Source organism: Zootoca vivipara, chromosome 13, assembly GCF_963506605.1.
Source record: "Zootoca vivipara chromosome 13, rZooViv1.1, whole genome shotgun sequence".
NCBI lineage: Eukaryota > Metazoa > Chordata > Lepidosauria > Squamata > Lacertidae > Zootoca > Zootoca vivipara.
This window is the reverse complement of record NC_083288.1, coordinates 54,215,076-54,233,004: the sequence shown is the minus strand read 5'-3', so window position 1 is coordinate 54,233,004 and position 17,929 is coordinate 54,215,076. Positions and strand designations below refer to the sequence as shown.

The following is a 17,929-nucleotide window of genomic DNA, read 5'->3' as shown; positions in this document are numbered from 1 at the left end:
CTATTCAGGTTTCTCCATTGTATGAATTCTTTGGTGGGAAGTAAGGCGATCCTTCCGACTGAAACTCTTTCCACATTCCAAGCATTGATATGGCTCCTCCCCTGTATGAATTATTTGGTGGCAGGTGAGATGGTACCTGTCGCTGAAGCTCTTTCCACACTCCCTGCATTGAAATGGTTTCTCCTTAGTGTGAATTCTCTGATGTCGAAGGAACCCTTTTCGTGTAGGAAAACACTTCTCACATTCCAGGCACTGAAAGGGTTTCTCCCCTGTATGAATTCTTTGGTGGGAAGTAAGGCTATACTTCCGACTGAAGCTCTTTCCACATTCCAAGCATTGATATGCCTTCTCCCCTGTGTGCATTATTTGGTGGGAAGTGAGATGGGACCTGTCGCTGAAGCTCTTTCCACACTCTTGGCATTGAAATGGTTTCTCCCCAGTGTGAATTCTCTGATGTCGACGGAAGTGTTTCTTTGTAGTAAACCTCTTCTCGCATTCCAAGCACTGATATGGTTTCTCCCCTGTATGCATTCGGAGGTGAGAAGTGAGACTGTCCTTCAAGAAGAAGCTCTTCCCACATTCCGCACACTGGTATGGTTCCTCTCCGCTGTGAATACTCTGATGTCGACGGAAGTATCTGCTTGTAGGGAAAGACTCCCCACAGTCCAAGCACTTATAGGGTTTCTCCCCTGTATGAATTCTTTGATGGGAAGCGAGACATGAGCTCCGCCTGAAGCTCTTCCCACAGTCCAAGCACTGATATGGTTTCTCCCCAGTGTGAATTGTCTTATGTCGATGGCAGTCTCTTCTTGTAGCAAAGAACTTCTTACATTCCAGGCACTGAAATGGTTTCTCCCCTGTATGAATTATTCGATGGGAAGTGAGATAGGTCCTCTTCCTGAAGCTCTTCCCACACTCCAAGCACTGATAGGGTTTCTCCCCACTGTGAATTCTCTTATGTTGGTGTAAGTTTCTTCCTGTAGTAAAGGACTTATCACATTCCAGGCACTGAAATGGTTTCTCCCCTGTATGAATTCTTTGATGGGAAGTGAGACTTCCCTTTTGATTGAAGCTCTTCCCACATTCCAAGCACAGAAATGGTTTCTCCCCTTTATGAATTCTTTGATGGAAAATGAGACTTTCCTTCAAGGTGAATCTCATTCCACACTCTTGGCACTGAAATGGTTTCTCCCGAGTGTGAATTTTCTGATGTCGCCATAACTTATTTCTTCCAGCAAAGCACTTTGTGCATTTCAAGCACTGATATGGTTTCTCCCCTGTATGACTATTTAGATGGGAAGTAAGACGTTCCTTCCTGGAAAAGTTCTTTCCACATTCCAAACATCGATAGGGTTTCTTCCCAATAGGATTTCTTTGATGGGAAGTGGCATGGGAACTCTCACTTAAGTTCTCTCCACACTCCAAATATTGATATGGCTTCTCCACTGTGTGGATTTTGTCATGTTGTCCCTTTTTCTTAATTTCTAATTCATCACCACCTGCAACCAAGAGAGGAACAGATCAGAGTCTAAGAAAGAAATGGAGTTCCCAGTTTTTGAATAAGGCTTATGAACACTTGTGATAAAGGAAGATCTGAAGATGGGAAGTCTTACTGCAGAGTTCACTGGCTTTGATGACTGACGTTCACTGACATATTTATGGGAAATTCAGATTCAAAAAGCCCAATCCTGTCTGGGATGAAATTTCTTTGGCTCAGTCATTGAACCAACTCCATCTGCAAGGTCAGAAGTCTATTTGAATATGAACTGTATTCTCGGTCTACCAATTACCTAGCATCCAGGGAAGAATTAAAGTGCTGGGTAATGACAGAATCCTAAATGGGCCTGGAAAATATCTAAAAAAACTTAAAACTAACTAATTTCAAAAGATTAAAATGAATATTTTAATCAAAGAATGCTTTGATGGTGTTTCCTGCTTGGCAGGGGGTTGGACTGGATGGCCCTTGTGGTCTCTTCCAACTCTATGATTCTATGATTCTATGAATATATAGTTCTGAAACTTTGCCTTTAACTTCTAAGCTACACTGTTCGTAAATCCCCGTTCTCTGTTTTTCCTATGCGGAACGGACTAAAAACTGATGGTAAGTTTTTAAAAGTGCAGAGAAGCAGAGATGATCAAAGGAGGAGAACTAATAAATCATAATTAGTACATCACAGCAAAGACAACAATGAATGCCAAGGGATGAGATGTACAAAATGGCCGGAAAGGTTTGAGAGAGACTGCAGAGAAGAAAATGGACAGAATCTGTTGGGGGAAAACCTGAGACAGCAGTAGATGAAGAAAAGCCCACAGCATTACAACTGTATGAAGGAAGGAAGGAAGGAAGGAAGGAAGGAAGGAAGGAAGGAAGGAAGGAAGGAAGGAAGGAAGGAAGCTGTTCGAAAGCCAGAAAAGATTTATGGATGATATATGGTGGCAAAGACTGTGGAATGAGCAGGAAATTAACACACAGGCAGAAAAAGCTTCTCATCTATTGGAACTCAGTTTGGAGAAAGACTGGAGGAAATGGCGTAAAAAGAACTTGTTTCCTTTTTCTTTGAACTGCAATGATCAATTGGAAATAGGACCATATTTTATGGCACTATGTTTGCTTTTAGGAAGACACAGTAGGCAAATAAGTAGGAAGTACAATATGATAAAGATTTCTCAGAACCCTTGACGAGAATTCATCATAATGAAGTGGAGAAAGGCCATACTGGAAATTTTATGAGAACAACACATGAACTTTCTGATAAAGGGTAAAGGTGAAGCCGAGAAGGGAAGATTGAGAAATACCATCTTGCAGAATGAGAAAAGACTGGATATCAATAAAGCCAGAAGTTGTTCTGGAATGCATAATTTGAATATTTTGAATAATTGTTATACACATAACTGACAGACAGAGAAGCAGATGACACTCGTTTCATTCATATTTTATCTTGTTTCTTATCTTGTTTTCCCTATGACTTTTAATTTTTGATAATTTTGTCAATTTTATCAATTGTCTGGAATAAAGATATAAAGAGCCTGGGCTTATTATACTCCAATTTTTGTTTCTTCTCTTCCTTTCCTTTTTCTCTTTTCTGGAAACTTTTCTATCTTTCTTTTTCATAATACATTGACTTTTATTTTAAGTGGAAAACATCTTTTTAAAATAATAAGTCCCTTTGCTACACAAAAAAAAATCCACAAAAACAAGGTCCTGGCAGAAGCGACTTCCACTTCCCTGAACACTCAGAAAGCCTGTCCACATCCTGACCCAGAAGTGGAGGAACAATATTCACAGACAAAACAGTCCCTAGCCCTCCATGCAAGGTGAGTTTTGGGGGTGTGAGAATCCCAGGTGCTCTAGGGGGCAACATTGGGACCCATCAAAATATGGGAGGTTTGTCCCAGAGAAATATCTATTGAACTCCAAAAGAGATATGATGACCCAACAGGGAACTTTACCAAGAGAGATCATGGTCCTACAAGTCTCCTCCATGACGTCCTGATGCAGAGCTCTCTGGGCAGGATCCAGCAACGCCCACTCCTCAGCCGTGAAACAAACAGCGACATCTTCAAAAGAAACTGAAGCCTGAAAGAAAAATATCCTTCTCTTAGGCAGCATAAAGGTTATTTCCTGCACATTTTGATTATTGATGCTTCTTATAATGCTTTAATGGAATTCTTTCATAGTGTATTTTAATGATAGGTATGAATCTTAGTGAAAATGGGTGGAACTCCACCTTGTTTTATTCAGATCATTCTCTCTGTGCATCCAGTTTGCCAAATGGAAGAACCACTCTCTCCTCTCCCTGAGTTTTGTTCTGGAATGGAAAGACTCTCCAGATGTCCTAAAAACAATTTGTAATAAATAATGCTAGTGACATTCAGAGTTAAGGTGAAGGGGCTACTCATTATCCTTAGTGCATAAACCTTCATTAATGGCATTTTGAGCTTTTGTTAAGGGCAGCTTTGACAGAAGCAATGAGGAGGGGAGAGAAATGCCTTGTCTCCCCCACCCTCAGCCTCTCCCCCCCCCCAAGGCTCCTTCCCCCTACCTGATCCGGTTCCTCAGCCGCTGCTTCCCCTCCACCAGGATGAAGAGATGGAGGAGGAGGTCTTGCCAGCATCCTTCTTTCACCTGCGAGAGACAAAGGGAAGTGGGGAGACAGGAGGAGTTTGTCTACCAGTTACCTAGTGTCCAGGGAAGAATTAAACTGCTCAGTAATGACAGAATTCTAAATAGGTCTGGAAAATAGATTTTAAAAATCTCAAAACTAACTACTAGTGATTTCATAAGATTCATAAATCTCCTTTCACTGTTTTTCCTCTGCGGAATGGACTGAAAACCGATGCTCACTTTTTATACCGTATATTCCGGCGTATATACAGTGAGAGATTTCACCTTCTTGGGCTCCTTGATCACTGCAGATGGTGACAGCAGTCACGAAATTAAAAGACGCCTACTTCTTGGGAGAAAAGCAATGACAAACCTAGACAGCATCTTAAAAAGCAGAGACATCACCTTGCCGACAAAGGTCCGTATAGTTAAATCTATGGTTTTCCCAGTAGTGATGTATGGAAGTGAGAGCTGGACCATAAAGAAGGCTGATCGCCGAAGAATTGATGCTTTTGAACTGTGGTGCTGGAGGAGACTCTTGAGAGTCCCATGGACTGCAAGAAGATCAAACCTATCCATTCTTAAGGAAATCAGCCCTGAGTGCTCCCTGGAAGGACAGATCGTGAAGCTGAGGCTCCAATACTTTGGCCACCTCATGAGAAGAGAAGAATCCTTGGAAAAGACCCTGATGTTGGGAAAGATTGAGGGCACAAGGAGAAGGGGACGTCAGAGGACAAGATGGTTGGTCAGTGTTCTCGAAGCTACGAACATGAGTCTGACCAAACTGCGGGAGGCAGTGCAAGACAGGAGTGCCTGGCGTGCTCTGGTCCATGGGGTCACGAAGAGTCGGACACGACTAAACAACAACATTCCGGCGTATAAGACGACTGGGCATATAAGACGACTCCCAACTTTTCCAGTTAAAATATAGAGTTTGGTATATACTCGCCGTATAAGACTACCCCTCTTCCACCGCACCGCACACCAAATAAAAATTAAAGAAACATCAGGTTTGATTTCAACATGGTAATTTTAATTCAAATGTTTATGACATGCAGGTACTTAGCAGGAAAACTGTCGCTTATAAACATAAGGCTGTTTGTCATCAACCATGTAAACATAAAACAGTGCAAGTGGATTAAACTTTTCCTACTTCACTCTAAAGCTGAAAGGAAGGATAAGACAATAAACCCATGGGAGCTGCCACACTGTTTGTTTTCTAAGCTGTCAACCAAACTGGAACTGATGGTGATAGGAGGAAGATAACAAACGAGAGAGAGAGAGAGAGAGAGAGAGAGAGAGAGCAGGTGCCGGGCAAGTCCCTGGCGAGTTAGCAACTCCCCTCATAAGTGCAAGCTATGGTATTTTTACAGGTTTTGCCGGCATGACAGTTTCCCTTTAAAAGCCTTCAAAATCCTACTGTTTGTCATCTGATATCATAAGTCCATCAATGACATCTTGTGATACGTTTGTGAGGCAGTCATCGTATGGATCGAATTCTGTATCATCAGATGGTGTGGTCTCAGCTCCGTCTTCCTCTTCATCTTGCCACAAGTAGTCGTCCTCCATACCATCTAATGAATTTGATATGCCACATTGCTTGAAAGACTTGATTACTGTATCTGCATCAATATCATTCCAGGCTTCTATGACAAACTTGCACAAAACATCAAACTGTGGAGCACGCAGGTTTCCTCCTTTTGTGAATGACTTTTCGCCGCTAACCATCCATTCATTCCACTGTTCTAAAACACGATCTTTAAATGGCTTGTTTAGGCACATATCCAGTGGCTGTACCAACGATGTCAATCCTGCAGGAATAACTGCCGCATCTGTGTTTAGTCTTGCAAGCCTTTGCTTGGTGCTGGGAGTTAAATGAGCCCTGAACATATCCCACACCAGGAGACTACGTTTTTGAAGAAGTCCACCTGGTCGCCTGCTCCATACATGATCAAGCCATAGCTTTACCCCTTCTTCATCCATCCAGCCGTTTTCATTCACATGCACAAAACAACCAGCAGGGAACTTGAGTTTCGGCATTGTTTTTCTTTTAAAAACAATCATTGGTCTCAGTTTGGCGCCACCAGCTGTACATCCTAGGACCACGGTAAAACTGGACTTCTCATGTCCTGTTGTTTTAATTGAAATTGTTTTTTCGCCTTTTTGATGGACAGTTTTATTTCCAACCATATCAAAATTCATTAGAGTTTCATCCATATTTCCAATACTACTTAACGCGTAGCCGTGTTTAGTGCGCTGTTGTATTACGTAGCGATGGAAACGATTTACTTTGCTATCAAGATCTGCAGGTAATTTTTGGGCAATGTTCATCTTTTGCCTCAGGACCACAGCATGCCTTCTCAGGAATCTAGAACACCAGGACGCAGTGGCCTTAAATCTCTTGCTGTGATCTGGGTTAGATTTGGCCCACTGAAGTGCAAACAAACATATTTGATTTCGGGTCACCACATAACCGTTTTGGCGATGCTCCTTCACCATGTCTGCTACATGTTTTTCGAGTTCTGGCCAATGTGGGGTGCCTCTTCTTAATGCACACTTACCCCTTGGCATGCTCTTTAATGCTTTTTCATGCGCTTTCCAGTCCCGAACCATCTTTTCTGTTACTCCATATTGTCTTGCAGCAGCGCAGTTATTATGTTCCATGGCAAATTTTACAACTTTAAGTTTGAAGCTGGCTTCATATTTCTTTCTTCTTGCTGGTGGGGCCACGATGGGGTGTTGACTGCAGTCCTCAGGAGCGAGACCTGAGAGGCAGAGAATGTTTTAGAAATATGGAAGAGCCGCCTCCTTGGTTGCCTTCATTCTCTTGGTGGGGAGGACGGGGCCAGCCCAGAGCCCACCAAAGGCATATTGCCAAGACTTCCCTTTAACCTGAAACTGGGCACAAGATTCAATATCTGGGGTTAAGCCCAGTTCCCCATATCAATCTCAGATGCATCTATGGTAGATGGGACTGGGAATGTAAGATGGACAAATGGCCTTGCTTGGTCTAGAAGGCCTGTGGGGAGAACTGGGTTTCATTGAAACTCGATGGCCTTTTCTCCACATCCTTTTCTGGGAGAGCTGCCCTTTCGTCATCGCTTCTCGCCCCCCCCGCCCTGTTTTGGAGGCATTTCCACTCACCCCAGTGACCCCACGGTTCCTTTTCCCTGGCAGGATTCCAGAGGGCTGAGGTGCTCCTTCCACCTACCCAGAAAGAGCTGCCGAGTCAGCACTTGCAGAGCAGAGAGACAACAGCCACCTGCCTTCTCTTGCAGGAAAGACCTTGGGAGGGCGGGGCTTGTGCTCTGGAGGACCTGTCCATGGATTTCATTTCCTATCCTCTCTAGGACTCTTTCTCAGTTCCTTTTAACCCTTGGCAAGCCAAGCACACCCAGCTCAGCCCCCCTCCCACTCGAAAGCAGGGAGAGCAGATTATCTGGTGCCGGCATGGTGGAGGCGGGCAAGGGCTGCGCTGCCGGCGGGGCTGGAGGGTAAACTTTACGTTTATTGCACTCTCCATTCTTCCGTGTTTGCAAGCAGCGCCCGCTGCGCTTCGACTCTGGGGGGATGGCGGTGGCGATGCTTGCTCGCTTGGCTCGGGGAAACGGGTGGGCGGGCGGGCGAAGGAAGCTCCTTGGCTCCGGAGAGCAGCCAGGCAGTGGAGGCGGTTAATTCCGGCAGGTCCTCCTGCGCGCCTGGAGCACCATAGCGCAGCTCAGTGGCAGGCAGGCAGGTAGGTAGCAACAGCCCCGGAGAGCACAAGGGAAGTTTTTAATGTTTAATGCTGTACTGTTTTAATATTCGGTTGGAAGCCGCCCAGAGTGGCTGGGGAAACCCAGCCAGATGGGCGGGGTATAAATAATAAATTTATTATTATTATTATTATTATTATTATTATTATTATTATTATCCAGGTGCCTTTTGGCTTTTTTGAAGGTGGCAGACTCATCCACAGTGTGGGGCAGTGGCAGGCGCAGGCTCCCACTGCAGCGACCGCAGATTCTCCAGTCCGACTCGTAGTACCCGGCGTATAAGACGACCCCCAACTTTTGAGACGATTTTGTGGGGTTAAAAAGTTGTCTTATACGACGGGATATACGGTAAGTGCAGAGAAGCGGAGTCGATCAAGGGAGGAGAACTAACAGATCCTAATTAGTAATTCATAACGAAAATAACACGGAATGCCTTTTGATTTTTGATATGCCATAACCAGCAGGTAAGATATGAAATGAAATGAAATGAAATGTGCAGAATGGCTGGAGAGGTTTGAGAGAGACTGCAGATGAGAGAATGGACAGAATCTGTTGGAATAAAACCTGAGACAGCAGTAGATGAAGAAAAGTCAGAAGCCGGAAGGGATTTATGGATGGTTTATGGTGGCAAAGAAGCAGAAGATGCTCCTTTCCTTTTTACAAGAATTTGTTTCTTATCTTCTTTTCCCTATGACTAGAAGTTGTTCTGGAATGCATAATTTGAATATTTTGAATAATTGTTATATACATAATTGGCAGACAGAGAAGCAGAATACGCTCTTCTTTATATTTTATCTTGTTTCTTATCCTGTTTTCCCCGATTTTTAATTTTTGTTAGTTTTCTGTCAACTTCAACTACATGTGTGTTTTATTTTTTGAATTTTCATTTCTTGGATAAGGGAGGTGATGGAGAGAAGCTGAAGGGCTGAGGAAAGGGGACGAGGCTCCCAGGTGAGAGCTGGGAGGGTTCGCTCTTCTGGGTCTGAAATAAGGATATAAAGAGCTTGGGCTTATTATACTTTGTTAAAAAATAAAAAGTCCCTTTGCTCAACCAAAGAATGGACAGAAACTAAAATCTGACAGAAGCGACTTCCACTTCTCTGAACACTCATAAAGCCTGTCCACATCCTGATCCTTGTGCAAAAAGGCAGAAGTGGAGGAACAATATTCACAGACAAAACAGTCCCTAGCCCTCCATGCAAGGTGAGCTGTGTGTGTGAGAGAATCGCAGGTGATCTAGGGGGCAACGTTGGGATCCATCAAAATATGGGAAGTTTGTCCCAGAGAAATATCTATTGAACTCCAAAAGAGATATGGTGACCCAAAAGGGAACTTTACCAAGAGAGATCATGATCCTACAAGTCTCCTCCATGACGTCCTGATGCAGAGCTCTCTGGGCAGGATCCAGCAACGCCCACTCCTCAGCCGTGAAACAAACAGCGACATCTTCAAAAGAAACTGAAGCCTGAAAGAAAAATATCCTCTTAGGCAGCATAAAGGTTATTTCCTGCACGGTGCTCATTTGCTTCCTGCCTGGATTGTTTTAATGGGATTGGTCTGCTGCACATTTTGATTATTGATGCTTCTTATAATGCTTTAATTGAGTTCTTTCATAGTGTATTTTAATGATGGGTATGAATCTTAGTGAAAATGGGTGGAACTCCACCTTGTTTTATTCAGATCATTCTCTCTGTGCATCCAGTTTGCCAAATGGAAGAACCACTCTCTCCTCTCCCTGAGTTTTGTTCTGGAATGGAAAGACTCTCCAGATGTCCTAAAAACAATTTGTAATAAATAATGCTAGTGACATTCAGAGTTAAGGTGAAGTGTCTACTCATTATCCTCAGTGCATAAACCTTCATTAATGGCATTTTGAGCTTTTGTTAAGGGCAGCTTTGACAGAAGCAATGAGGAGGGGAGAGAAATGCCTTGTCTCCCCCACCCTCAGCCTCTCTCCCCCAAGGCTCCTTCCCCCTACCTGATCCGGTTCCTCAGCCGCTGCTTCCCCTCCACCAGGATGAAGAGATGGATGAGGAGGTCTTGCTGGCATCCTTCTTTCACCTGCGAGAGACAAAGGGAAGTGGGGAGACAGGAGAGCAAGATGCTTCTTCTCTCAGAGGTGCATTTGGGAGTTTGTCTTCATTTCATATTTTAGTTATGTCTAAATACATCCCCTCTCCTTTGGCCTCTTGGCCCCAAGTGTCCTGCCCAAAATACTGAAAGAACCCAGAGTAGTTTGAGAATCGCCAGAATGTGACCACACAGAGGAAAAGCTCCTTCCTCCTTACCCAGCGGCCTCTCTCTGGTGTCCAGCGAAGTCCTCTCTGCCTCAGAGGAATCAGGACCCATTTCTGCAGACAGATCCTTTCCCTGAAAGAGCAACAAGGATTTGTAATAGAGAATGTAGTAGACAAGGGTTAGAAATGGAATGGCTGGGACCAAAAATTGGGGGGTATCCAATGTCATTGCAAAAAAAGGATGGGATTTAGGGATGTTCTCCCTCCTGTTTGGAGCCCCTTGGGAGTATCCAGAGGAAAGTCTCTCTTACCTGCTTTCTCTCTTCCTGCTTTCTCTCCTCTGCCTGACTCAGGAGGAACCCTTCGGCCAGGGCCACTGCCTGGGAACTGGTCTCTGCTCCGCATTCCCTCACCCAGCTCTCCATCTCCGGGGGAAGGACAGCCAGGAACTGCTCCAAGATCACCAGGTCCAGCATCTCAGCTTTTGTGTGCCTTTCTGGCTTCAGCCACTGGTGGCAAAGGTGGTAGAGTCGGCTGCAAACCTCTCGGGGTCCTTTGGCCTCCTGGTAGCAGAACTCCCTGAACCTCTGGCTCTGCACCTCTGAATGAAGGGTGTCTTCCTCACCCAGTGTCTTCTGCATGGAGCTTTCCCAGAATCCCCCACTGCTCCCAGTTCCCATAGCATGGCCTCTTCCTTCTCCAGGGCCAGCCAAGTCTTGCTCATCCATCTTTAGGAAGGAATCTCTTTTTTTCTTTGGCCAAGTTTTGTCTGTCTGATTTAGAGGTGCTGGAAAATACTGCAAAGCAAACATATCATTCTGTTATGAAACTGGCACACTGCCAGCAGAATTATTATTTATTTATTTATTTATACCCCGCCCATCTGGCTAGGTTTCCCCCAGCCACTCTGGGCAGCTTCCAACAGAAGTATTAAAATACAATAATTTATTAAACATTAAAAGCTTCCCTAAACAGGGCTGCCTTCAGATGTCTTCTAAAAGCCTGGTAGTTGTTTTTCTTTTTGACATCTGGTGGGAGGGTGTTCCACAGGGCAGGTGCCACTACCAAGAAGGCCCTCTGCCTGGTTCCCTGCAACTTGGCTTCTCACAACCGCCAGAAGGCCCTCGGTACTGGACCTCAGTGTCTGGGCAGAACGATGGGGGTGGAGATGCTCCTTGAGGTATTGAGAAGAAGAAGGTCCCCTGAGCAAGTGTGGATGAGTCTTACTAGGAACCAGAGTATGACTACATCACAGGCCGGACTCTGAGCTTTCTTGAAGAATGAAAGGAAGAAGAAGAAATCCTCTCGCCCTCCTAGGGGGAAAGTGACCAGGCCAAAAGTGGAGGCAAATGAAGGGGTTTCTGTGAGAGGAATTTGCCTGGTGGCTCCTGACTTTCAATGTTTTCAGCCCGGGAGTAAAATCAGCACTTTGCATCTCCAACATCCTCCAGACAGACTGCTGGGGTGGGATCCCTTTTTCTCTGTTCTGAGGGTCAGATCCTGATCTGGCCAACCCCCTGAGGCCCAAGTGGGTGAGGCCAAAGTTCATGTAGGCCGGACCAAAGGACAGCACTAAGAAACAACTGCAATGTTGTGTTTTATTATTGAGTTTTAGTGTTATCGGCTGCTCTGGGAGCTTACGGTGAAGGGCGGGTAATGAATCATAATAATCATAAAAATAACAAAATTGTGACGTAGCTTAGCCCCCCCCCCCAGCCAGATATGCTTGGGGGTTCTCCTGGGGGGCTCAGTGACTACAGCAGGATCCCTTTCCATCTCTGACAGAGAGGACAAGGCCAGGGTCCCCCACGCTCTGGATCCCATGAGGCTATGGGGGTGCCCTCTAGGCGGACTCCTCCAAAATGCAGAGGGGCTGGGTTCCCTCTCTTTATTCGTGGCATCTCTCCGCCCTCCTTTTCTCCAAGGGGGCATCCAAGGACCCCCCTCCTCACTGAATCCCCACAACCTTGAGAACACATCTAATTCCCCTCTTAGAACAGCTGCTTTGGTGGCCAGTTCATTTCCTGGCCCAGTTCAGAGGCTCACACTGGGCACCCCAAACACCAGAACATCAGCAGGACTGGGGTGCAAGAGCCCCTCTCTTTCCCTGGGATTCAGACAAGAGCTCAGCCCTCCCGCCGGACGCCAAGCAGAGCCCCTCCTCCTCCCTGCACTGGTCCCAGCCCTGCATCCTGGGGCAGGGAGTTCCATAGGCTTGACTCTGCACCGCAGGAAGAAGCACTTTCTCTTCTCTTTCCCCTCCCCTCTTCTAACAGTCAGGCTTTCCTTTTTATTTCTTCGGTATGCTTTCTGTCCAAATATTTCCGTCTCCCTACAACCTCTATCAGTAAATGGGGCTGATTCCTCAGTCTCGGGGGGGGGGTATTTTCAGGCCCTTTTCTTCCCTCCCCAAAGACCCCTCCCTTCCCAAACGGAGTTGCAGAGCTCCTGTGACCTCGCCCGCTGCCGGGCTTTGCAGAGAGGAGGGGGGCAGGAGCCTCTGCCCCTAGATTTGGGGGGGGGGCTGCACCCTCCCTGCATCCCAGGGACCCCCCTCTTCTCCCCAATATTCCCTTTGCAAGATGATCAGAGACTCACCGGATTCCCGGAGGCGCCAGGGATGCAGCACGTGCAAAAGAGAGAGACAAAGGCCCCCTCCCTCGTCCTCCTCCTTTTGTAGGCAGGCAAGGAGAGGGAGGGGCTTTGGAGCGGGAGTTCCCCCCCAACCCCCCCCGCCTTTATTTCCTCTCCTCTCTGGGAATCCCACTCAGTCCCTTTTAACCCTTGGCAAGCCAGCGCCCCCAGCTCCCCCCTTCCCTCTGGTGTCCATCTCTGGGTCCTGCGCTGGGGAGTTCCACAGTTGAACTCTGCCTTGCGTGAAGAAGAGCTTAATTTTATCCAGGCATCCCCAAACTTCGGCCCTCCAGATGTTTTGGACTACAATTCCCATCTTCCCCAACCACTGGTCCTGTTAGCTAGGGATCATGGGAGTTGTAGGCCAAAACATCTGGATGGCCGCAGTTTGGGGATGCCTGATTTTATCTGTCCTGAATCTTCCAACATTCCCATTTCTTGGATGTCCTTGAATTCCACTGTTAGGAGATGGAACTCTCCATCCACTTTCTCTAGGCCAGGCTTGGCTTTTGAAAAAAAGGGGGGGAGGGGCCTCAGTAATTAGCTAATTGGGAACCACTGCTCTAAACTAAAGAGCCCCAAACGCTGGAAGCTTTCTTCATAGGAAAGTCTGCCACCCTCTTGATCATTTTGGCAGCCCTTTTATGAACCTTTCCCAACTCCTCAAATGTCCTACATGAGGAGAGGCGACTGTACCCCACATGAGGTTGCACCATAGATTTGCGACCAGTGGGGGGCTGCAGGGCTCTGTCCTGGGCCTGTTGTTGCTCAATCTCCCGATAAACGGTCTTGGATGGAGGAATTGAGGGGATCCTCATCCAATTTTCAGATGACACCAAACTGAGAGGGGCAAGTAATGGCACAGAAGACAGAATCAGGATTAAAGATTACCATTACAGATTGGAGAACTGGGGGCAAGCTAACAAAATGAATTTCCATTGGGACCATTATCAGGTTCTGCACTTAGGCAGGAAGAACCAAGTGCTCAAATATAGGATGGGGGCACCTGGCTTGCTAGCAGTGCATGTGAAAAAGATCTAGGGGTCTTGGTGGACCACAAGCTCAACATGAGTTCACAGTGTGATGGCGCTGGGGGGGGGGGGAGGCGATGGTTCCAGTGCGTCTCGTTCCGCGCTGAGGGGCCTCAGGCGTAGCGGCCCCCTTGGGCTCATCATCCGCCAGTCGCCCACAGGGCTTCCTCCGAGGATGGAAGTCCCCTCGGGAGCGCAGCGCAAGGCAGCTCCCGCCTGCCAGCCTTTCTTCCGCCCTCGCGCCCTCCGTCCTTTCCCCACTGACCGGGAGCCCGAGGGGGAAACGCCAACAGTCGCTCGGAGCCCCATCTTCCCTCCCAGCCTCCATTCGCCTCGCGGCCGCCTGCATCAGCTTCTGCCCGGGAAAAGAAAAAGGCAAAGGCGCGCCGGGCCGGCGGAGCAGGGAAAGGTGGGGCGGGCTTGGCGAGCAAGGAGCCCCGCGCGCGCCCACAGACACAGCCCTGCCCAAGGAAGGACAGAGAAGCAGGCAGGGCCGTGGCTAGGGGGTGGCGAGGTGGGCTAAAGACTGGTCCATAAATATATCTATTTAAGAAAAATTGATTATTGCCGGAGTTCCTGGTCAGACTTTGAGGTGGGCGCAGCAGCAGCAATAGCATAGCTGCCAAGTTTTCCCTTTTCTCACGAGGAAGCCTACTCAGCATAAGGGAATTTCCCTTAAAAAGGGGATAACTTGGCAGCTATGAGCAATAGAGCCGCTCGGACGGAGACTGGCTGGCTGAACAGAAAGGGAACTGGACTGGAGGAGGCTGTGGGTGGGAAGAGCGCGCGCCCCGGTCCCGGACATACGGAAAAGGGGAGGCGGCGCCAGAAGAGAAGCGGCTCTGGCCGAGCAGAAGCCCACCTTGCCTGCCCTCTCGGCTTCTGTATGTGGGGGGGGGGGGTGCGCGCCTGGGTGTGCCAAGTGGACGGATGGTGGAGGGAGCCAGCCCAGCGCCAGCCTTCAGCCCTTGGGGGTCATCTATCTCTCTCCCACATCTTGGGGTCCATAAGGGAATAAGGGCAGATTTTTGCTTATACCTGTATCACAAACAAAATAAAAAATTCCTTAAATTAAAAACATTCCTTCCAGCAGCACCTTAAAGACCAACTAAGTTTTTTTATTTTGGTATGAGCTTTGCATGCACACGAAAGCTCATACCAAAATAAAAAACTTACTTGGTCTTTAAGGTGCTGCTGGAAGGAATGTTTTTAATTTTGTTTCGACTACGTCATAGCAACACGGCTACCTACCTGTAACTAGAATCTTGGGGTCCCTTGGAGTGCCCTTCGATTTATGACCCTCCTCCCCGCCCGCACCGTCCAGGATGAGGAGAGAAGCGGGAGAGAGAGGTTCTCTCCATCCACACACCCCGCTCCTCCTTCCTTCATCTTTATCTTGAGGAGAGAGACGAGGAGCTTCCAACCCACACTAAACTCCAGTGTGGAGAAGTCCTCTCGGTGCTTCATTCCTTCCATCGACTGGCTGCTGACACCCGATGGATCGGGCCCCACAGGCTCCGCCTCCTGTTCTCACAGTGGCCAACCAGATGCCCATTATGGCAAACCCACAAGCGAGAACGAGAGCCCTCTTCTCCCCCTCCTGGGGTTTCCAGCAATAAGATTCAGAAGCATGGCTGCCTCCAGCTGGGAAGGCAGAGCGGAGCCAGCCTGGCTAGAAGGGGCCATCCATAACCCTCCCCTCCGCTCCCTGAATGTCTCTCATCCTCTTTTAAAGCCATCCTACCGGTAGTTGATGGCTATCACCGCCTCCTGCATAGCAGACAACTACGGTAACTCCTAGAGGCCACGGTCCCTTCTCCCCACCAAGGCAATATTTGAGGGGCCAGGCTGGACTGAGCTTCAGTTTCTTGCCTCTCATCCAGTCCATTACGGAGGGAAGACACGTCGGTCCAGCACTTCCACCGCCTCCTCACCTGCAGATGTCAAGGTGATAACCCTTCCAGATAGCCCCACCCAGTGGATAAACAACATGGGGCACAGGATTAAGCCCTGTGGAGCCCCACATTGAAGACTCCATGGGGTGAAAAGCATTTGCCAAACACCCCCTCTGGGAATGACCATCCAAGTAGGACCAGATCCACTGCAAAGCTGTGCCACCCGCTCCAGAAGGAGACAATGGTCAATGGTCTTGAGGAGGATTAACAGGGACATCTTCCCCTGTCTCTCTCATTCAGGGCCACCAAAGCAGTTTATGTGCCAAAACTGGGCCTCAACCCTGAATGAAATGGATCTAGAAAATCAGTTTCCTCCAAGAGCACCTGGCTCTGGTCCTCAACCACCTGCTCCAGAACCTTGCCCAGGAAAGGGAGATGAGCAACCGGCCGGGAGTTAGTTGGATTTTCAGAGTCCAGGGACGTTTTATTACCAGTGCCTCCTTCAAAGAGACAGGGGCGACTTGCCATGCAGGAATCACAGAGAAAGCACCTCTGGCAGGTGGCCATCCAACCTCTGCTTGCAAACCTCCAAGGAAGGAGAGTCCACCATCTCTCTCCCAACGGCGTTTGTTCCACTGTCAAACAGCTCCTATTGTCAGAAAGTCCTTCCTGATGTTTAGTCGTGTTATAAGAGGGATAAAACCGCTCCTTTTCTCTCATGGGGTACCCAAGAGCCCCTACAGAGTCCTTATGTAGGTTCCCTATCGGTAGGAGAATAACAGAGGCCAACCAGAGAATATTGAGAAGCAAAGCAGCTAGGAAGCCTGACCTTTAATAAAGCTGTTGCAACAGGGTCCCCCACTCCCCCCACGCAGGAGGGAGGAGGAACCCAGAACAATGGTGTCCAAGCTCTCATATAGACATTTGAATTGCCTCCCCTGTAGCTCAACACGCCCCCCCCCCCCAGCCCAGAACATCATACCGTACATACATCACAGAAGGAGGCGGTCCACAGCGGGATCCTGTCTGGCAGGAAACCTGTTAATGGGTGTCCCTGGACAGCTTGGCAAGTCTTTTCTGATGATAAATACTTAATTCCTGAGTCCAGGCTCACTCTTTTCATGCCCAAATGTGCCCTTAAGGCAAGATTTGTGAGCACAGAGACAATGGTGAGGCTTTCTCCATTTCCATCCAAACTGCAGAGGAATATTTGAGGTCACTGAAAGAGTCAAAATGGCTTTAGGACTGTTTTCCTGTACTGTTTCAGACATGCGGTATTCACATTTATGTATGTGTTTGCCTGGTACATTTATCAACATTTATTTCATATCTCAGACCTTATAATTCTCATGACAGTCGGAAGGGCTTTTCCTGTATCTTGAAGCCTTTTATTTTGAGTCTTACCTTCCAGAGCAGGACAAAACCAGCTTGCTCACAGAACTAGAGAGAGAGAGGAGAGAAGGGACCCCAAGGGTCATCTAGTCCAGCCCCCTGCGAGGCAGGAATCTTTCACACGTGATGATTGATTAGATATTTGAAGAGGGGTGGGGGGCATGCAGCCGGAGGGGGGCATGCAACCTTCAGCAAGAGATGGTGATGCTGAGGCAGGGGGGACCAGAAAGGAAGCAGGTGACAAGGGGGTTTCTGGGTGGGGAGTTCTTGTGCGGATGCCTGATGATCGTCTTCCAAAGCAACTACTCTATTCCGAACTTAAAAATGGAAAGCGTAATGCTGGTGGTCAACAAAAAAGGTTTAAAGACTGTCTCAAGGCAAATCTTTAAAAATGTAGTCTAAACACAGACAACTGGGAAACACTGGCCTGCGAGGGCTCCAGTTGGAGAACAGCCTTTCCCAAAGGTGTCATGGGCTTTGAAGACACTCGATCTCAGAACGCAAGGGAGAAACATGCTAAGAGGAAGGCACGCTTGGCAAATCCACGTCGTGATCAACTCCCGCCCGGGAACCAATGTCCCCACTGCAGAAGGATGTGTGGATCCAGAATTGGCCTCCACAGTCACTTACAGACTCATTGTTAAAACCGTGTTTATGGAAGACAATCTTACTCGGCTACGAGGGATTGCCAAAGAAGAAGAAGGGTGGGGAGCTGCTTCTTCCACAGACAGCCACCCCCCATTGGCTGCCATCTTTGTTCTGAGCTGCGGGTGCCAGACTGGGTGGGTGAGGATGCTTTGAGAGGGCAGGTGGAGGCCTTGAAATGGGTGAAATGCCCCCAGCCCCCACGAGGGAAACGCTCAGCCTGGCTGGGAAAGCT

The 17,929-nt window shown here is 47.8% G+C and overlaps 2 protein-coding genes across 2 annotated transcripts; both read right to left on the bottom strand.

Moving 5' to 3' along the window:
* LOC118095785 (zinc finger protein 345-like) lies at nucleotides 1-1,221 on the bottom strand. Its single transcript, XM_035137019.2, has one exon. The coding sequence runs from the start codon at nucleotides 1,159-1,161 to the stop codon at nucleotides 1-3; it is 1,161 nt and encodes a 386-aa protein (XP_034992910.2). The 5' UTR covers nucleotides 1,162-1,221.
* Nucleotides 1,222-1,371: 150 nt separating this feature from the next.
* LOC132593027 (zinc finger protein 213-like) lies at nucleotides 1,372-10,825 on the bottom strand (the record flags this gene model as incomplete). The annotated part of the gene is made up of 5 exons (XM_060281411.1): nucleotides 10,409-10,825; nucleotides 10,149-10,230; nucleotides 4,044-4,126; nucleotides 3,451-3,577; nucleotides 1,372-1,499 (listed from the first exon to the last, which is right to left on the bottom strand). Coding segments are annotated over exons 1-5 (837 nt in total), but the record flags the coding sequence as incomplete, so codon positions are not given.
* Nucleotides 10,826-17,929: the final 7,104 nt, after the last annotated feature.

Coding starts and splice junctions, on each gene's coding strand:
- LOC118095785 (XM_035137019.2), bottom strand. CDS start 1,161: ATGAGATTCACCTTGAAGGAAAGTCTCATTTTCCATCAAAGAATTCAT.